Source organism: Nanorana parkeri, unplaced genomic scaffold (assembly GCF_000935625.1).
Source record: "Nanorana parkeri isolate BGI_ZX_2015 unplaced genomic scaffold, ASM93562v1 scaffold746, whole genome shotgun sequence".
Classification (NCBI taxonomy): Eukaryota; Metazoa; Chordata; class Amphibia; order Anura; family Dicroglossidae; genus Nanorana; species Nanorana parkeri.
In genome coordinates this window covers 199,115-220,658 of record NW_017307014.1, presented here as the reverse complement: position 1 = coordinate 220,658, position 21,544 = coordinate 199,115, and the positions used below count along the sequence as shown (strand labels likewise).

Genomic DNA, 21,544 nt, shown 5'->3' with positions numbered 1-21,544 from the left:
GTTACACCGTCCGGAGAATATTTCCACTAGGCTAAACCTGAGGGATGTGGTTAAGACTTGAAATGGCTCCCAGCTGGAAGAAGCCTTCCTGCAGCTGTACAGTAAGTGAGGGGAAATGAAAGAGAAACAGCTGCAAAAGGTCCCTTTAACATTAGAATAACTGCTTGTATGTAATCGAAGTAAAGTATGAGTAGTAGTGCATAAAGAATTAAAGTAGCTCAGTAATACATTTTTGAAATATTTGATATTATGGACAGTTCACATGTAATATACATTTGCAGCTCCAGCAGACAAAAATATAAACGAGGCAGGTCAAGCCAATCAGTACTGAGGATGAAGAATCTTATCACCAGCTTCATCAGCATGTTAGGCTGAGAGGTTACTAAAAATTCTAAACTTTTTTCAGGCTGCTGGATTGTTGCGAATCCTGCTGGCGGATGTCGGTAGGGGTTAACATGGAGCCTTTTCCTGGCAGGAAATAAGCCAAGACCTTGGTCTACTTTTAGTTCAAGTAAAAAGGTAAATATTGCACAGTGAGGGGAAATATACCACTCTTTCTCTTCAGATACACAATCTAAGAGAAAATGCAGGCACAGGCAAATCCACAACATTTTTACATGTTAAATCATATAATTATGCCTTTAAGATTACAGCAGACAAATAAACCATCAATGTAAAATAAAATTAGGAGTATAGTAAGCATTGCTCCCAAGATGACATTTCTTCATTGCCTAGAAATTAAAAAAATATACTTAAAGCAAACCTATAACAGACTTGGATAAATCAAACGGAGCATATACTGTAATAAAAAAAAAAAAAATTAAATACATAAAGGCTACTTTCAGTAAAAAATGTAGACCCAGAGATGGACACAGTCACTATATACTGTATGTACAGTGCATTCAAAAAGAATTCAGACCCCCTTCACTTTTTTCAATTTTGTTATGTTGCAGCCTGATACTACAGTGGTTTAAATTCTTTTTTTTCTCATTCATCTACACTCAGTACCCCATAATGGCAAAGTGAAAACAGAATTTTACAAATGTCTGTGAATTTATTAAAAAGTAAAAACTAAAATATCACATTGGCATAAGTATTCAGGCCCTTTGCAACAACAAATGATATTCAGGACACCTGGCCAAACTGAACAATCATGGGAGAAGGACCTTGGTAAGAGAGGTAACCAAGAACCCAATGGTCACACTGACTGAGCTCCAGAGATCCGGTGTGGAGATGGGACAAAGTTCCAGAAGGTCAACCATCAATGCAGCCCTCCACCTGTATGGCAGAGTGGCTAGACGGAAGCCTTTCCTCAGTGCAAAACACATGAAAGCCCGCTTGGAGTTTGCAAACAATCTTGGAACAAGATTCTCTGGTCTGGTTAAACCAAGATTGAACTGTTTGGCCTCAATTCTAAATGTTATGTCTGGAGGAAACTCATTATCTGACCAATACCATTCCTACAGTGGAGCATGGGGGTGGCAGCATCATGCTGAGGGGCTGTTTTCAGCAGCAGGGCCTGGGAGACTGGTTAAGGTTGAGTGAAAGCTGAATGGAGCAAAGTACAGCGATATCCTCAATGAAAACCTTTTGGCACAGCGCTCATGACAACGATCCAAAGCACACAGCCAAGACAACACAGGAGTGGTCTAGGGACAACTCTGTGAATATCCTAGAGTGGCCCAGCCAGAGCCCTGACTTGAACCCTATTGAACATCTCTGAAGACAACTGAAAATGGCTGCCGCCTACAGTACCCATCCAACCTGACTGAGCTTGAGAGGATTTGCAAAGACGATTGGCAGAAAATTCCCCAATCAAGGTGTGCAAAGCTTCATACCCTAAAATACTCAAGGCTGTAATTGCTGCCAAAGGTTGCTTTAACAAAGTACTGAGTAAAGGGTCTGAATACTTAAGTACATGTGATATTTTAGTTTTTTTCTTTTTAATAAATTCACAGACATTTCTAAAATTCTGTTTTCAGTTTGTCATTATGGGGTACTGAGTGTAGAATAATGAGGAAAAAAAAAAGAATTTAAACAACTGTAGTATCAGGCTGCAACATAGCAAAATGTAAAAAAGTGAGGGGGGTCTGAATACTTTCTGAATCCTGTAAGGGTTAAGCATGGTTTCACTCCCTCTTGAGCCTCCCTTGACTTTTTAGAGTGTTCAAGTTAAAAGAGAAGTAAAGCCAATGTTTTTTTGGGGGGTTTAAGTCTCTTTTGGCTTACAGGAGTACATTTACTCTTGTCACCCAAAGTAAGCAGAGAGGGAGCCTATCTCACTATCTGCTGAAAGCGCAGAGCCGTGCCGCAGCCAGGAAGGATCCCAACAATATTGTCAGGGTCCACCCTGGATGACTGATTGACAGCAGGCTCTGCCTCCCTAGAGCCAGAGACAGCTGTATCCCACCCCCAATATGTTCCTCCATTAAGCACTAGAATCCATGTGGGGAGGGGCAACTGACAGGCACTGCTCTCTGCAGGGAGGAGACCACGAGCTGGTCCATCCGCAGTTATGTGATCGCTCGTCTTTCAGTCTTAGAGCCGGCATGTGACAGCCTCAGTGTCCCATGCCGGCTCTAAGCTAGAGGGAGAAGTACGTTTTACTCTCCCCACACTTCTCCTTTAACAGCTTATAGTTTTAGATTGTATTTATTTAATTACAGGCATTTATTTTCCATTGACAAATTTTGCAGCGCTTTACATATTATTCATTCACATCAGTCCCTGCCCTCACAATCCCTACTGGGATCCCTAAGGTCCCTATCTCACATGCATACAGGGCCAATACAGATAGGAGCCAATTAACCTATCGGCATGTCTTTGAAGACTAAACCAGACTAAGATTGGTGGAGAAAAGATTTAAACGGGCGTAGGGGCTTCTTCTCAGTTTCAGCGGTTAGGGTCTGGAACTCACTGCCACAAGCAATGGTATCAGCTAAGAGTGTGTAATCATTCAAAAATCATTTGGACAATTTCCCCTGAGACCGTAACTTACAGGGCTACAGGTACCTTTAAAAAAAAAAAAATCACACAGGGACTCATACACACGCATACATACACGCAATAGGTTGAACTTGATGGACCTGTGTCTTTATTCAACCTCAAATATTATGTATGACTATGTAAGTGTGGGATGAAGCTGGACTAGCCAAAGAAAACCCAAGCAAGAACAGGGAGAACATGCAAACACCATGCAGATAGGATTCGGACTGAGGACCCAAGTGCTTTAGGGCAGAAGTGCTAACCTAAGCCCATGTGGTGCCTCCTTTATCCATGGATCTACAGATTGTCACTAAAAGTAACATTTGCCTATTCATGTCTTCATCATACATTTAGTGTATACCACCCACCAAGCTTAGTTAAAGGAACTCCGGTATCTAGATTTGCAAAACAGCAAAATATAAAAATAGGTTTGGCCCAGTTGCCAAAACTGCAAAACATAGCTGCTAGTTTTAGGCCTCCCCAACAAAGTATCTTTGATTGTTTCCAATACCAGGTTACACCCAGGATACTGTCTACATACAGCATATATACTATTCCTGTCTTTGCATGGGTGAATTTGATTGGTCCAGTAATTGTGTAGAGAAGATAGGCTACTAAGGTGCACTAGGATCAGATCACAATCAATATTCTTTCCAATGTTTGTGCTATCAATTAACTTTCCATGAGTCTCTGGTCATCTTTCTAGTTATTTCCCTGCCTTTTATGCTTGCTTTAATACTGGTAGCTCAACCATTATTCCAAAGCAAAAACATTTTTTTTTTTAACATTACAGAAAACAAAGCTATTCCTTAGCACTCTGATAGTCAATAAAATGGGACATAATACAACCTACCTCTAAAATTGTAATGCAAACAGATGTCTCAAACATGAAAATATGTAAAAGCCAAACAGTAACATCATATTGCCTATGAACTGTGGTTGTCTTTGAAATCTGTGACACTACTAACAATGACCAATATAGCAATAACTAATTGAAGAACAAAATTATCTCGAAATTAAACCAATCCTACAGAAATATGACAAACCCAGACTAGCCCAGGGCTTCTAACATTCTCCGATGCGTATGTAACGTTTTTCAGGTTAATGGTAGCATTTACTGAATTTGCTACTGCATGTAAGCAACACTTTGCCTTAAAGTGCAAGCGCAAACTTATTTTTTCAGTTTTGTATAGAGTTGAGAGGGATGTCACCTGTCAAATTTGCATGGCTGTCTGTCTGTGTCCCCATTGTCCTTGAGACTTTTGTTACTGAAAGTGAAAGAAAATCCCAAATTCTGGGTTTTATCAAAACCGAAAAAGATGGGAAATCTTCCAATGGAGACACTAGTTCTAGTGATCCTGCTGACTTCCAGGGATTTCCCTCATTTTGGAGGGATTTCCTCTCACTTCCTTTTTGTGGCTATCAGAAAGGAAGTGAAGGGAAATCTCTGGAAAAAAAAAAAAAGCTGACGGTTTACAACCGTCCCTTAGTCTATCCAAAACTAAGAAAAGAAAGTTTTGGCTTCAGTTCTACTTAAATTGTTAGGCGGTTGGGTAGGCACTAGCCGGTTATGCGAAGAGTCTACAAGAAAATAAACCAGAGAAAAGTGCATGAAGCACTCCTGCGCTTACAGCTAACTTTGTATAATGTATAATACCTTGAAAGCCTGAATTTCAGACTTTATATTCTCCACATTTACAAAAATGTAACAGGAAAACAAACAAAGCAGTGAAACAGATTCCTTTTTTTAATCAAACGGTCAAAAGACTCTCCTTTAAATAATTACACTTTAAGTGGTTTCTTTCCCCACGTTAGCTCCAGCCTGCAACTATCATCCTGATTGTACTTTTGTTTGTTTGAACAGACTGACTTCTAAACTCTTGTCTTTGTTCTCCTTCCCAGACCACCATAGGTTTTTCTGTAATTTGGGGAATTTCACCCGACCCATGGACACACACAGACTGTACAAAATGGCACAGTTCTTTTTCCGCATTGCACACAGCCAAGCACGGTCTGGGATTATTACTGTGCTGCTTTAACCTCTGCTATCCATCACTGCACTGTCCAATAAGTAAGAGGACAGAGATAAGAGATGTTTGTGAAAATGTTGTGCCCATTTCTTCAATATGAGTCCTACACAGACTCCACAGCAAAACGTGCCAAGACAAGATGACAGCAAAGATTTACTAGATATACCGCAGGTTAAGGTGCCCTAACTTGTCCCATGACCTGACATGAGACAATTGCATCGTAAAACTGATTATGCGTAACAGTCAATTTTTGCTCATTCCTGTAGGTATGTTATATCTAGACATATGTAATACAAAAATTTCTGGAGTTCATTATCAAGCATCAATTTATCAAGGTTAGCCACACATTTTCCATACTGTTAAACCACTAAACAAAACAAAAATAAATCACAGCTCAGAATTATCTATTGCAAGTTGCACTGAACTAGAATTCATGTAAATGTAAGGCATGTGTATTATATGTGTTTTAAGCAAAACCTACTACTTTCTATTTATAACTAGCAGTTCTCTCCACCGATGTTCCCACTCCATGCTTTTGTAAGATGGAGAAGTCATCAGGCAAATGCTGGCAGAAGAAAAGTGGGGTGGGTTAAAAGGAATATATTTCACAGGAAACTGGGCAGCTAGTGGGGAAAACATATAAAGAAAAGAGAAAGTAAGGAATAGGAGCTGTGAGAGCATAAGGGATACAAGGGGTGTTTTAAGCACTACGTAGACAGGAGAGGAAAAGTGATGAGCATGGGGGAGATGAGCAGATACACAGGGACTTTAAATTCATACACATTTGTGTTGCGCCTATCTACAGGTGAAACTCGAATAATTAGAATATCGTGCAAAAGTAATTGCAGTAAGTGCTGCAAAAGGGGCCCAAACCAAGTACTGAGTACATATGCATGCTTGTACTTTTCAGAGGTTCGATATTGTTCTATGTACAATCCTTGTTTTATTGATTGCATGTAATAATCTACTTTTTTGAGGTTGTGGATTTGGGGTTCTTGGGGTTTTCATGAGCTGTAAGCCATAATCATCACAATTATGACAAATCACGGCTTGAATTATCTTGCTTTGCATGTAATGAGTCTATCTCATATATTAGTTTCACCTTTTAAGTTGCATTAGTGAAATAAATGAACTTTGCACAATATTCTAATTATTCGAGTTTCACCTGTATTACCACATAAATCGTGAGCTGCCAACTCTAAAAAATACTTCTAAATAATACTAAACAAGTGTAGTGAAGCGCTTTCTATAGATACCATTTTATTATCAGTGCCAAAACGAATTATAAATACATATATTCCTTCTCATAAAGGATGCACCGATACCGGTTTTTCAGTATCCAGTACGAGTACCGATATTCATCTTTCTGTGCTCGCTTTTACTAAGTACCGATACCAGTACTTCCACTAGCATAGAGGCGGCTTCCCGAGCAATCAAGAAGTCGGGCGGCAGGTATTGACATGCTGCCCTGCTTCTCGATTGCCAGGGAAGCCGGCTCCATGCTGTTTGGTTGTCTCGATGCTGATTGGCTGGAAAGCCAGCTTCCCAACCAATCAGCTTTGAGCCAGCTGTTTTCCCAAAAAGAATGGTGTTGGCTTCCCGACCAATCAGGAAGCTAAGCAGCGGGTAATGACTCGGCGGTTAATTCCTGCCCGGTAAGCTAGCTCCATGTTCCCTTGTGGCCATGCCAGTCACAGGAAATCTCCCTCTGCCCGGAAATTCCGGTAACGGGGGTATCAGATTATTTGGGCGAGTACTAGCAAGGTTAAAAAAAAAATCCCAAAACTTCTTTTTGAAGGCTGTGTGGAATTTGGACGAGAAGGTGAATGTAGACTGTTACGGGAGCCACATATCTTTAGAAATGTCATCCCCAGTGCTCCTGTTAGACCTGCAATATAGTTTTTCCATGCCAGCTTGCAAGATAATAGCTGGCAGCAGAAATAAATATTGTGCAGGGCTCAAAATTTCAAGTGAGCTACTAGCCAGGCCTTAAAAGTTACTCGCCACCAGTTGCCCCACCTAACCCTACCCTGCCCCGGACTTAACTCCGCCAGGTCAGTAATGTAACTCACAGCGCAGAGGTCAGTAATGTAACGCACAGCGCAGAGGTCAGAGTGACGCACAGCGCAGAGGTCAGTGACGCGCAGAGGTCAGTGACGCGCAGAGGTCAGAGTGCCAAATCATTTCCTGGCTTTTTACCTCTCTTGGGAACTCCAGTGGTCATTTTTTTGCTCTGTCAGTGCTCCACAGTTCCCACTCCTCTTGTTCCTTTCTCCATAATAAAACAAATAAATATCCAGGAGGAAAGAGACGTAACACCTTGTCATATCCACAAAGGACGTACAGTACAGAACAAAAATTTCACCACCAAAGTACCTAAAGGATATACGAAACTGCTCATTTAATTCTTTGCCATCAATCAAAAACTGACATACCAGTTCTGGGTTGATGGACCATTTAGCTTTTACAAAATGCACACACTGACACTTAAATGATATGTGCTGATAGGTGCAATGGGTTATAGTTTCCAGACAATCTTTTTCATTCTTGCCTTTTAGTTCTTTCACATAGCCATCTTTACAGTTGTGCATAAGCTGAACAATCCACTTGTGCTGTGCTCCAATACACTTCCAAGCTGGGTCACCCGGAGCGTGGAGTTCGGAAAGATATCTGCAAAACAGAATAAGGGATCACAGGTCACCTACTGACTACAACAAAGCTCAGCAGAAAGCTGCGTACCGTAGAGTCTTGCGCTATTTTTAAAGTATATATAAACCCAAAAACAAAAGTATAGTAACGCAGCTCAACAGTCCTCGGATATGGTGGCTGCATTATTTTTCTTTTTAATACTTTATTTCCCTTTATTTTCACCTAGTAATTCTGTGAATAACACACTTACTGTTTTTGGGTGGCTACGCTCACTCTTCCACTGTATCTATGGAGGAATCCATAATTGTCCCCCCCCCCCAGGCTGGACTTTAAATATATCTGCCTGGTGTTTGTTCAAACAACAGTACATGGTGCATATTATAAATTTACAGAAGAAATCTAAGATTGGCAGATTTATCAGTCCAGCTCACAGGAATTGACATGGACACTGCAGTTCTGGCTAGATCAACATGTATTTTCTGTACTTGCGGAAAATGTTCTTAGCCTGAAAAATGAATACTAATGCAACCATCACATCTAAGGACTGGTAAGCTGCAATATATTACATGTTTGCTCTAAGGTTTAGATTGAAGATCACCAGCACTCAAAAGATTTTGTCAAATCCTTGTGTACATTTATTGCCCAATAAATGTACACAAGGATTTGACAAAATCATCTCAGTGCTGGTAATCTTCCATCTATACACGTTTTACGCGCACGGCACATCTGTGATCATCACTACGAGCACCACTTTTAAAATAAAGGTTGTGAACACTGTAAAGAGTGCAGGGGACACATCTGTACACTATGCTCTAAGGTTAAAGTGACATAAACCCTCAGATTTTTTAACATAAAACAATACTGTAATGTGTGCCTTACTGTAATCCATGGTTGTTTCCCTTCTCTTTGCTGCTCTTCCTTTTAAATACTCATGTCTTCTCATGCTCTGCAGAACTTCCCTTTTCAGCTCACGGCCTCTTCCTGTAGTGCTGGCTCAGATTACAAACCCATACAAACGGATACACAGACACCGTGTATCCATTCCTGAGACAAGGCAGTCTGCTGCAAAACAGAAGTTCTGCAGAGCATGAGAACAGATATAGATTTAAAAGGAAGAGCAGCAAAGAGAAGGGAAACAACCATGGATTACAGTAAGGCACACATTACAGTATTGTTTTATGTTAAAAAATCTGAGGGTTTAATGTCACTTTAAGTTATCCTTTAGCAATCAGTGGCAATGCTCTTCTAGTGTCAATTCCAGACAACTACTGAAACCAATCTTTAAACCTCTAAGGCCTTGTTCACTGGTGCTTCAGCCTGTATAAAACAGTGTCTACAGCATGCTTTTACAAAGCTTTCAGCAAACTTGCAGCAGGTTTGTTGACACCTTTTAAAAGCACCATTCAGCTCCACTATGGAGAGGTTAAAATACATTTTCTAACGGCAGTACTAATAGTCAATTTAAACAAGTTCCTAGCAGGCCTTAAAATGCTTCAGCACTACTTTCAGTTTGTTAAACACTTGCTAATCCTGTTAGCAGCTTGTATAAAGTGATAGACAAGGCTCCCATTAAGATCTGTGTCTAACATTCCAAATAGGAGCTTAAGTTTTCTTTAAAAGGCTTTAACCAAGCTGCTCAAAGCTTGCTGAAAGCTTTACAAATGCTGCACACACTGATATTATGCAAATTAAAGCCTTTGTGTAAAAGATCTAATAATACCTAGGGTTTTCAGCCTGCTGTCCGAGTTCCTTCAGTTGGCTGTTGGGCTGCTTGTCAGGTATATCAGATAGGGAGCCCAATAGCCAAGTCGCCATTGACAGCCTGCAAAAGAAGTCCTGTTGCTGACAGGGTCTCCAGGCAAGAAACTTTGCAATGAATTTACAAAAACTATTTACTTAAGAAAACTTCTATATCAATACTAATATTTCAAAATATTATTCCATATGTATACGTCAGCAAAGGTCCTAGAGTGAGTGTTCTTTAGAATACCTCTATTGCATTACAAGCAGGTCAATAAAAGCAATACTTAGATCACCAAATGACCCACAAAATGGAGTGTGGTGGACTGGTGGATACATCACTATAATTCACTTTGAATGGAGCAACCCTTTAGCCTCTGCAAAAAGCAGCTGCTTTGTGGACCCGATCAGGCCACCCCCTCAAGATTTAACCAACTTATTAGAAGTTCAAATGAGCACCTTTTTGTTAACAATTTACACTGGTTTACTGTATACAGTATTGTAAGGCATGGTGGATATTTATAGTGTTATACACATAGATAGTAGTAATAATAATAATAATAATACAATTAAAAAATTATATTTGCAAAAAATATCTGAATATCTATATCAATCGTTACTAAAATGTAAGCTGGTCCTTTTTTAGGTCATAAAAAATAAAGAAAGCCAGGTGTATTTAATAGACCAAGCACACTACTTTAAACTGGAATATCTGTATTGAGCACATTTTTAAACCGTTAAAATCATTGTTGCCCAAACCCGGGCAGATAGAATCTGGACCTACTAATAGCTTTAATATGCAGTCTTCATTGAAGGTAAGATCTGCTTATGTACTTTTTCTTTATATGCTCAGTTTGAATTCTAAGGGTTTGGAGAGATTTACTTAAAGCCCCTGAATGTATTATTATGTATTAATTCTACTTCATAAGTAGAAAGAGTTTTTGGTGTTTCTTTATTGATTTTGTAATATTTTGTGTTCTTTAAAATGTACAACTACTACGGTATATAAATGATAATTTTGCCTCATCTGTGTACAGGGTATTGTTCCAGTACTACTGTTGAGTATCCAGATGGTTCAAGTATTTCTTTAGAACAAGTTTTGAACCTTTTATTCCACATTAAAAATATACCCTTATTACAGTTCCAATTTCAAACTTTCATCTTTCTATTTTGAGCTATGGATAAACACTACAGATATCTACAACAAACCACCTAACATCTACGCAGATAACCAACCTAATGCTTCTTACAATCTAATAGGTGTCAGGCTATTCTGAACCTGAAGAGTAAGGCATAGTAAAGGCTTTTTACCTGATGTAGCGTTTCTGGTCATGTAAAGTGGAAGGGGTTTCCAACAACTTATCCAAAAGTAATTTCCTCAGTGCTTCAATTCTGGTTTCTACTTCAGCATATACTGTATGAAAATAAAACACATGGGCGTAAATTAAAAGGACATTTATGTACTTGGTAAACTTCAACTAAATTCATAAAAATCCTGCAACATTTAAAATGTTAGTACCCATGTATAAGACGAATTCAAGATGTTCTATTTGCAGCACTTCCACTGTATGGAGATATTGTTGTGACAAATTCATAAAGAAATACCACCATAACGGTGACAAGGAAAATGGAGTTAAATAGGGACTCTTCCTTGTTGGAGTAAATTGTTGATTGTATTGCACATATAATTTCCGTGTTGCATCTGTGAGACAATTCTACAACAAAATTTGCCTTTTTGTTGCTGGAACTGATATTTTATGTGTTTCCATTACACTCCCAACTCCTCCAAATAGCCTCTCTCCCTGAAAAACTTTACCACTTCGTAGGAGAGATTCCTGCCACAGTTCTGTCAGAGCTGTGACAGATTCATATAAACCAATCAACATATACATACAGTGGAATTGCAAAAGTATTCACACCCTTGGCATTTTTCCTATTTTTATGCATTACCATCTGGAATTAAAATTGTTTTTTTTTGGATTACATGTAATGGATATACACAAAATAGTCCAAAATGGTGAAGTGAAAATAAAGAAATTAACTTGTTTTAAAAAATTATAAAAAATGAAAAAGTAGTGCATGCAGATGTATTCAACCCCTTTGCTATGAAGCCCCTAAGATCTGTTGCAACCAATTACCTTCAGAAGTCACATAATTAGTTAAATAAAGACCTCCTGTATGCAATGATCTCAGTATATATACACACCTGTTCAGAAAGGCCCCAGGGTCTGCAACACCACTGAGTAATGGGCATCACCAAGCAAACAGCGCCATGAAGACCAAGGACCTCTCAAAACAGATCAGGGACAATGTTGTGACATGCAGATCAGGATTGGGCTATAATAAGAATCTGAATCTTTGAACATCCCACGTAGCACAATTATATCCATTATTAAAAATGAAAAGAATATAGCACCACAGCAAACCTGCCAAGAGTGGGCCACCCACCAAAACTCACGGACCATGCAAGGAGGGCATTAATCAGACAGGCAACAAAAGGGACCAAAGATAACCCCGAGGGAGCTTCAAAGCTCCACAGCGGAGACTGGAGTATCGGTCCATAGGACCACTTTAAGTTGTACACTCCACAAAGCTGGTCTGCATGGAAGAGTGGCCATATAAAAGACATTGCTTACAGAAAAAAATAAGCAAACATGTTTGCTGTTCACCAAAATGCATGTGGGAGACTTTCCAAACTTATGGAACAAGGTAAGACTAGATGAAAGTATTTTTTTTTTTTTTACAAAGACCATTAGCAGATCTATCAAGAAAGGACAAGTCTTATAAAGTTCACCATTCGTAGATTTTTTGCTTGAAGCTATAAGGTTTACTGCATTAGGTGAATAAACAAAGCCCATCACCCTTCTTGGTCTATTATTCATTCAGTTATTGAGCATTACCTGCCCCAGAGCTGAAGCAGGCTGCACATGTGAAACCAAGCTTGTTTAACAAAACAGCGTAATAAATTCATGCATGTGGGGAAGGCGAGATCGTTTTTTGAATACAGCTTGCTTCACTATATATACATGAAAAAATACATATACATACACACTGAGTGGCCAGATTATTATGACCACCCCATCAGTACTTCGTTGGGCCACGAGATGACTTTGTTGGGCCGCCTCGTGACTCCACGAGATGTTGAAAGGTGATGCGAGGAATCTGACACTGCACTGTTGCCCTTCTGTTGTCTTGTACCAGTCTTGCCACTCTCCGTTCTGCCCTAACATTGACTAGTCTCTGACTGCCACAATTCGCACGTTCAGACCCAGATTTTAGGCTGACCGTCCAGTCTTTAAACACTTTAACAGCTGCTCTTGAACATTTAATGAATTCTGTTGTTTTGCTGATACTAGCTCCATGGCTCTGAAGGCCAACAATCATCCCACGTTCAAAGGCTGTTAAATCGCGTTGTTTACCCGTATCTTCAGAAACAAATCACTTCTACTGTCGTGGTAAACAACCTGCTTCCCTATTTATAATGGTCTGGCCCTCTAGCAACTTCAGCGTGAAATTATAGCTAATTTGCCTACAAACGTAAGGTGGTCATAATAATCTGGCCACTCAGTGTACATTTACACATTATACACATACACCTTACTTACCATACACATGGAAAAATATATTTCTCACCTTTTTTAAAAACCTCAACTTCAGTCTTTCCAAATAAGGACTTTGCTTTTTCATAATCATTAATGACGACATCATAGTCACCCTAAGGAGATGAAAACAACATATGACAGTAAAACATATAACACATAAATAAGGAAAGGCAGTGCTCAAGAAACAAAAAAACTAAACACATTTAATAAAGTCACAGACATAAAGATTGAGTCAGAAAGACATTGTACTAACAATCTCCATTTTCATTACCGTACATCCACTTGTTATAGCAGTTGTTCAGTGGGTCTAAATATAACTGTGCTAGGCACTAGAACTAGACCTAGAGCACTTAGTAATCAGCTCTCAGCACTAGACTTGGTCAGACTCAGCATAACATCGACTTTATAAGCACAATGGGGAGCTGTTACAGGAAGAAGGCTAGTTTTTCACACAGGCCTGATAATCTTTCATTTTACATTATTAGCCTGTGTAATTAGCTGATGGTGTTTAGTGTAAGCACGTGCTAACACTTTATCTATAGCTAATATATTTGTGTGCACTCACCTTCTGAATGTTTTTTTCGATGTTGAGTGGAAGATTGAACAAAAATTTGAATCGCTGGAGAACATTCAGTGCATTCCTAGTAGAATCAGCTTTATCCTTCCTGCCAAGTACTTCTTGGAACAGAGTATCTGCTGTTGTACTTGCACCTGATTACAGAAAGCAAAAGCTCTGGTAATGCAAAGAAAACAAACCTAACATTTCCAGTACTATATACCACAATATAGATATAGTTGTCTTCAGGAAAATGTATTTCAGTTAAATGCACTGCTGTACTATACACTATGTGCTTCTAAACTTGTGTTAAAACTAACGTCCTGATACAAATAACCTTAATTTTCTTCCCTTCCTCTTACTTTCCAATACTACCAAAAAAAATGCAACAACAAACGTTTTTGCTTTGGATACATTTTAAAGTTGTGACCACAAAGCTCTATTTGTATCCCCTTTCTCTGCAGCTGAATGGTCTAAACCAGTGGTTCACAACCTGTGGGTCGCAAGCCACAGTTGAGGAGGTCACCATGTGCCTTGTGTTTTGCTAGGTAAAAGACTCCTTAGCCTCCTCCTAGCGCAGCAGTGGCAGTTCTCCTAGATGGCGCTGCAGCAGCGGCGCCCAGAGGGGATCTGAGAGAGGGGAGCAGGCAGGAGTGCCTGATCACCAAAGAGCCACACTGGGCACCACAGAGCCTGCACTGGGTGCCACCAGAGAGTCCCACTAGCTACCTGAGAGCCCGCATAGCCTCCTGAGAGCCCACACAAATACTAATATTGGTGCATCCCTAAATTTTACCGTTGGGGGTCACCACAACTTGGCAAGTGTTACCAAGGGGTCCCGGCCCTAGAAAGGTTGAGAACCACTGGTCTAAACTCTCTCTTATGGCTGACAATGCCTTAGAGCTATGGACGCTGGGGGGTTATGTCACAGTTTTACCAGTTCACCCAGAATTTAAAAGTGTTATTGGCCCTTCACTGACACACAGACAGTCATGTGACCACATAGAAAAGGTATTTAAGTTGCGATTTATTAGAAAACGCATTCAGGGAATATCAGAGATATTGGTTAGGCTACATTTTAAAGGAGTGTTATTGTGTAGTCAATTGGATTTCAGGAGCTCCCCATGTTACAAATCCTGGTCCCCCTTCAAATAACACATTTTTCACTTTTTAAAAGAAAGCACTGGTAGTATATTATGAAAACTGACATCCACAACTCAGGTATACTGGTCTTTCAAACGCTTTAAGGCTACAAATGCGCTATTGTGATCCCACTATATAAGAGGCCATTTATACAACTGGTAAATAGCTCAGATTTTTCTCCCTGTAAATGATCCTAATTATACTTTTACTCAAACGAAAATAAGATGAAAAACTGGAAGTATTTTGGACCGTTTTGATCACTGCCAGCAGAAAGTCTCTACATTATCTGGTCTAGTGACCATACTTTAAGCAAAGTTGAAAAAAAAAAATTACATCAGCCTCTCTGGGTGGCTTGCGTGCCATATACTCTCTTCAGCACTGTGGGTGGCCCAGCGAATCTGAACACAGCCAAGCTAAAATAATTGTTTAATACAAATACTACAAAAGCACTGCAGGAATTTTACAACTCTGAAGTAAAAACGAAAGCCTTCACTTGTGTGACGCCAATGTTTCACTTAACAACCTGAAATATAACAGTAAGGAAAGCGGTAAAATCCAGCAAAAACTCTTACACCACACACAAAACGTGCAACTGCCTAGCAATTAGACTAAGAGATGTTACAGCTGTCAACATGCTCAATAGCCATTTACTTAATAGCTGCATACCATTTATCATTCATGTCCATTCAGTAATGGCCTAAAAAAAAAATAATAATACCAGATCTTCGAACAGGCTCAACCTTATTCAAACTCAAGAGGCAATTATGCTTACCGATAATCCAATTAGTAAACTGTATTTAAGGGAGATTCCAGCCAAACCTTTTTTTGTTTTGGTTTTGAACCGGGTTTTTACTGATGCATGTGCCCCAGCGGGAAATTGCACTTCTCTTCCTTTGTGGTTATGATCTCTCTTAGAGGAGCACAGGTAGCAGCTTTCCCAAGAGGTTGCTTGCTCGGCACAGTGGCCATTCAGAGAATGCCTACTATTTATATCAATGAATATGAGGTATTCTCTCATTGGACAAGGAGCAGATTGTGACATCACGGACCCTTGTTCAATCAGAGAACAACTTGAAGTAAAGTTTTCTTAGCACCAGGATAAGGATGTTTTTTTTTTCCAGCCATGTGACCATAATTTTCAAACGTAATAATTCTAACCTGAAAATAACTATAATTGTTCAAAAAGAAGAATCCTTTTTCTGGTGTCATAAGATAATAAAAGTTGACGTGAAAATAGGTTAAACTACAAACGGACAAAATACAGGAGGTCATTCATTAGCACTGCAGTGTGAAACATTAAAAGGTCTAACTTTACAGATGTACTATAAAGCAGTTAGTTTACACAAGGTGCCTTAAATATTGTCCTTATGTTAACCCTGAGAGTAGTGAACCGAACATTTTAAAAATGTTTGACTTCTAAATGTTCCTTGCTTATTCGGTTATGAAATTTCTGTTCTGTATAAGCACTTATGTTCCTTGCTGTTGCCTCTGCAGTATGTACAAGTGCTCTTCTACCAGAGTGTTACATTGATTTTCATTTATTTTAAAAGAGTGGTGGTTTAGTCTTGTGTGCAAGTTCGACTCCATTCCCCCAATATAAGTCATTCTGATTTTGTGCACACTGAACACTGATGATATGCAAAACAATTTACCAAGCATGTGATAGCACCTTTGTAAATTTGATAACTGTATTTAATCTGTGCACAACCTGTTGGTCTGGTCAAAGCACTTCTGACTTTTTTCTTTCATAAATGTAATGTATTTAGCCTAGAGTTTACAAATTGTTATATTTAAAAAATATATATATTTTTAGAAAGCTACTAAAAAGGTATTACTGCGATCACACTTTCTTGCCTATCCTGTGTATTTTTCCTGACTAATATAAATATTTTTTCTGCTTTGTGCAAGCACAGACATAAGAAAGCTGAATGTCTTTTGGACCCATAAGAGAAGTTTAGTGTTTTCCTGTACATGTATACTTGTGTCTATGAAGGCAATAGAAAATATGATGAATGCCAAAACCTCTGAAGCCATTTACACCCCTAAAAAACACCAAATACAACCTTAAAGCCTATCTCAAGGCTATTTTTTCTAAAGTATCCCTGAAGGGAAAAAAAAGTTCTGGCCGTGATAATTTCCTCTTCTTTGGCACTGTCTCTTACAGTACCTCTTCTCAGCCAAATAACGACCTTGGTTTTCTTCCGGGTTGAACGATGGCCATTCAACCTGCAAGACTCAGAACACCTTCTAACATGTACTGGGAGTGCAGGGTGTCAAGAATTTGTCACCTGGAAAGGGGTATCTTCACGTTGCACAGCACTCACAGCGTACTGATGTGGAAGTGATGACCTTCCTGGCATCAGTGAGGTCCGCCTACCACCATGAAAATATCTGAAGAAAAAGAGGGCCCTGCATATAACGTGACTGTCCTAACAACATATAAAAAGGGTAAGAATATAATAAAAAAATACAGATGGGTTGTGGTGGTGAGGGAGGGTTATGCATAAGAGGGGTGAGGGGGAGGCCAGCACATGGAGTTGTGCTTTGATTTTGCCTTTCCCATTGACTTCATTGCACCTTGCCAAATGGTTAAATTTCGCTGCAAAGTTCCTGATTTTGTAAACATTTTGACAAAGCAAAAACTCAGTTTCGCTCAACCTAATTAAACACTGATGTAAATGTCTTTTATATTAGGATGACCAACTGAAGACATGTTTTAAATACATATAAAAGGTCATGACATTATAAAATAAAGACATTACTATAAAATAAAGACATTACTATAAAATAAAAACATTACTATAAAAGACCCTTAAGTCGTTGCCACTAGATTATGGTGTTAAAGTGACACTAAACTCAGGAGTTAAATCTTAAAAATGCATTTAATTACCCATATTATTAACAAAAATGTAGCTTATTTGTGTTTCACTCAGCTGTAGACCCTCAAATCAAACTATGAATTGGCGCGGACACTGTCCAAGGAGGGTGGCTACTTTTGTTCCACATGGTCCCTGTGTGTGTTGTAAAGAAGCCACCACTCCAAGCTCGCTCCTGTGATGGACTGCAATCTTATGTTTAGTTTACTAATTTTGGAGCGGGGGCTACTTAACAACACACAAAGGGATCATGGAGAACCAAGGGTAACCACTCTCCAGGAGGAAGGAATGTGTCAGCACAAATTCAGAGATGATTTGAGGATCTAGAGCGGAGTGATACACAGATAAGGTAAATTTGTATTAATAGTTAAGGTACTTGAATGCATTTTTAAGATTTAACTCCCAAGTTTAGTATTACTTTAATTAAACGTATAAAAGACTCATAACTAAAAAAAAGAAATTACAAAACTGAAGATGACTGCTATAAAATATAACAGTTCCTTCCCCTAAGAAGTTAAATCAATATCAAAGATTTTGTTTTCCTGTATATTTTAAATTTCAAAATATTTGAAACACTGGCCTCAAAGTTTATTTTATTATTTAGGAAACGGAAGAAAAGTCAGAAACTCCATCACCAAATCTTACATTTTCTAAGCATAATGAGTTTGAGTCACTGTGTACTAAGTGAATTTAGATTTGGAAATAAGTGTGAACACGTTAGCAGGAGTGGAATGAAAGAAAGCTGTTTAGCTGTTAATAGATGCTTTTAAGGGAATATAAAACTTACTTTTTAGAACTTTTTCCAATTTTTGCGTCATTGAACCTTCCACTTTTTCCGTACCATCCGCTTCCAATTTTTGATGGATTGCTGGAAAATAAATGGTCATCAGAAAATGTACACAAGTCACATTTAACAGTTCTCAAACAGCAGCCCTTATACCATTTGTACCTAAGCAACCTTATATAAAAATGTAGAGCCCAAAGCCTACCTGCAAAATTACTACTTAAAAATAAAAGTGAAAAAAAATTATTTGAAATAGTTAGAAACCGTAAGAAAACAAATCATTTTAGAAATATTGAAATGCTCTTGAAAAATGTCTGTGACATTTCTAAAGAATTGAATGAGTTTTTCACTTTTTTCCCACTTACCGTTCTGGAGGAAAATGTACTGGCATGGTTAAAGTAGAACTTTTTTTTTCATGGGATGGAGTGGTGAAAGGTTACAAACTTTGTCAGGTTATTACTGCTGTTTGTGTCCCTGTTGCAGCAATCTACTCTCACTATTTGTCCTGGTGACCACTATTACTTAGACCGTGAGGAAGAAAGCTAATTTGTACACTGGTCACTGGAACAGTAGTAGGTAATAAAATTGTGGAAACAATTGTTGTGGTGGCAACTGCCAAAGACAGGAATTCTCCTCACTTGGGGAGATATCTACTCACTTCCTAAGTTGCCCCTGAGGACAAGTACTGAGGGTGATTTCAGTGATGCAGATATAAAAAAAAACTGGCATATATTTTAACCATTGGCCCACTCTATCCAAATAAAAAAAAAGAAATTAGTCTCACGTGCCCCCCTTGAATTGTAAAGTTTAACAGTTCATTTAGTCTACGGTCTGTGTAAAGTAAAGGAATACTTCCCGCTATATAATCAGCCCCATGAGGTTAATAGTCTTGCCCCGGCCTCTCCAATGTCATTATGCTGTTGCTGAGGACATTAAGAGCTCATCCACATAATGGGGGTGGAGGAGACAGGAAGAGAGCACCAGCATTTGATAGTAATATTTAACTCGCTAGTTCAGTTTTAAATCATAATTATTACTGTCTTTTTGTTTAATATGCATTAAGAAATGCTTTTTAAACTACCGCATACACAAAGTATTTCCGGCATACATTTGTAACAGAGTTCAAGGAGATTCAGGGCCCAATCACACTATATCCAGTGCGTTCTGTCACTATTTTTTGCGATCGCACAGCCGGACCACAGGCATTGCTGTTCCAGACGTTCTGGTGCGGGCAAAGGCATTGCGGGCAGGAGGCATGGCTGCAGTGCCATTGACTTGGCACCACCACGCCCCCTTCCGCCCAAGAACGCAGGGAGGATTTAATTATGCGAACCAGTGCATTCCAGCCACTAACTGTGCTGGAACCCACTGGATATAGTGTGAACGGGCCTTAAAGTGATATTAAAGCTTTAGGTTTTTTTTAAATTTTCATAACTGGGAGGCCTTCTTTATTGCAGATTTTTTTTTAAATTTAATCTCTCAATTCCTTGTTTTCTAGTGGTGTTCCTGCATCCTCTCTGCCCCCTGGACGGGTGCCACCAGCAACTAAGCAGCTGCTGTAGAGGCACCCATGCATGCTCGTTCAAGGTCGTGCCCGCAAGTGGCTGTGTGCGGCCATAGACACACACGGCCCACGTGTGCTTGGGATGGGGGCCTATAGCTCCTCTGCCCTCAATCTCCTACCCCGCAACCAGGACGTTTGGGATAGAAGATCGCTACGGGGACCAGTGGCAGTGACAGGTAAGTGTGCTTGGGATGGAGGAGTAAAAAGGTACTGGGCGTTTTTTACCTTAATGCATAGAATGCATTAAGGTAAATAAAATGCCCAGCCTTTAATGCTACTTTAAAGTTGCCATTTGTCACGTATCTCTTTTGTAATTGCATTTTTTGGATGTATATAGTTTTTCTTATGGAAAATGTTTGGACATTTTCCATAAGCATGTATTAAGGAACCTTGAGACTTGCGATGATTGCCATCCAATCTGGGTTTCAGCAACAAGACCTTTGTCTTTTGGAACTATTCACTGACCTACAAAAACATTGTAAATCTGTGTAGCCAGTCTTGAGATTTACACAACTTTTCCACGTGCACCGTTCAGCAGATGACAGCGCTATTTTTTCCTTTAAATTAAAGTGTTCAGTGTTCAGACTGTACATTTGACTACCAACTTAAATTTTGTGTGGAGATTTGGCCACTATGTAAAGTCATCCTAGTGCTCTGTTGACGGTAGGGTGTGCTTGGCAAGGACCATTATTGACCCACCAAGTATAAATCACGTTTCTGCCAAGCCTGTAAGTACCTAGATTAAATGTTACAATGTTTTGTTTTTTTCTAATAAAACTCCTCCTAAATCTGCAGTGTCGAGGCACAAACCAACGTCCTGTCTCAGTTAACTATAAACTTCTGGGCATCGTTCTGCAAAGAAGTCAAGGGATTTAAATACATTCTGAAGGGGCTGCAGTCTGCTCTATAACACCAGAGTCATGCCTTACATGGGATAAATTACAAGCTTTCCAACATGCACCATGCTTTCTCCTCTATATGCATTAATAAAACTTAATGAGCCATCACATCCATAAAATGCTGCACACACACCAGTTCTGCACATTACTGATCTATGAAACTCCTACATTTCTTATTATACCAGTTAGATAAAAGCCTAGAAGCTAGAAGAGAGGACACACCGAAATGTCAACTTTATTTTGACATGCAATGCATTTTTCCTAAACATTAGCTTTTTATGTCATCACATATAGCAATCATATGCAAAGTGTTCAATATAAGATAAATAACTACACAACCTGCATATCAACACAAGGAATAATTACAAACATTTGTGCACTGCAGCAGTAACATGAAACATATTGCATTTAGCAAAGCTAAGCAGAAGTTAACTCATAAAAAGTGCACAGCAAGGGAAGCTATGAAGTGCACTGTATCAGTGAACAAGACCATACTGTACTTTTTAACCAGAAACCACTATAAAACCTGAGCACATCACAACCTGTCTAGTTCTATTTTGAATGGCCCAGGTACCATTTATTCTCTAAAATTAGTATTGGCCGCTATGTAAAACCTTTTATTGCTTAATCCAAATGTCAAGTAGTCAAGTAGCTACCTGAGCTGTTTTTAAATATGTGACATTCATCCTTGATGTGTGTGTGTGTATGAATATATA

General features: G+C 39.1%; 1 protein-coding gene across 1 annotated transcript in view; it reads right to left on the bottom strand.

The window, feature by feature from the left end:
* The window catches only part of EXOC2 (exocyst complex component 2), a 137,761-nt gene that overhangs the window by 66,781 nt on the left and 49,436 nt on the right, over window positions 1-21,544 (bottom strand). Inside the window, exons 6-10 of the mRNA XM_018564356.1 lie at window positions 18,369-18,449; window positions 13,572-13,717; window positions 13,038-13,119; window positions 10,716-10,818; window positions 7,567-7,685 (exon numbers count right to left, since the gene is read on the bottom strand). Coding sequence (XP_018419858.1) covers window positions 7,567-7,685; window positions 10,716-10,818; window positions 13,038-13,119; window positions 13,572-13,717; window positions 18,369-18,449 — 531 coding nt within the window. The remainder of the gene's footprint in view (window positions 1-7,566; window positions 7,686-10,715; window positions 10,819-13,037; window positions 13,120-13,571; window positions 13,718-18,368; window positions 18,450-21,544) is intronic.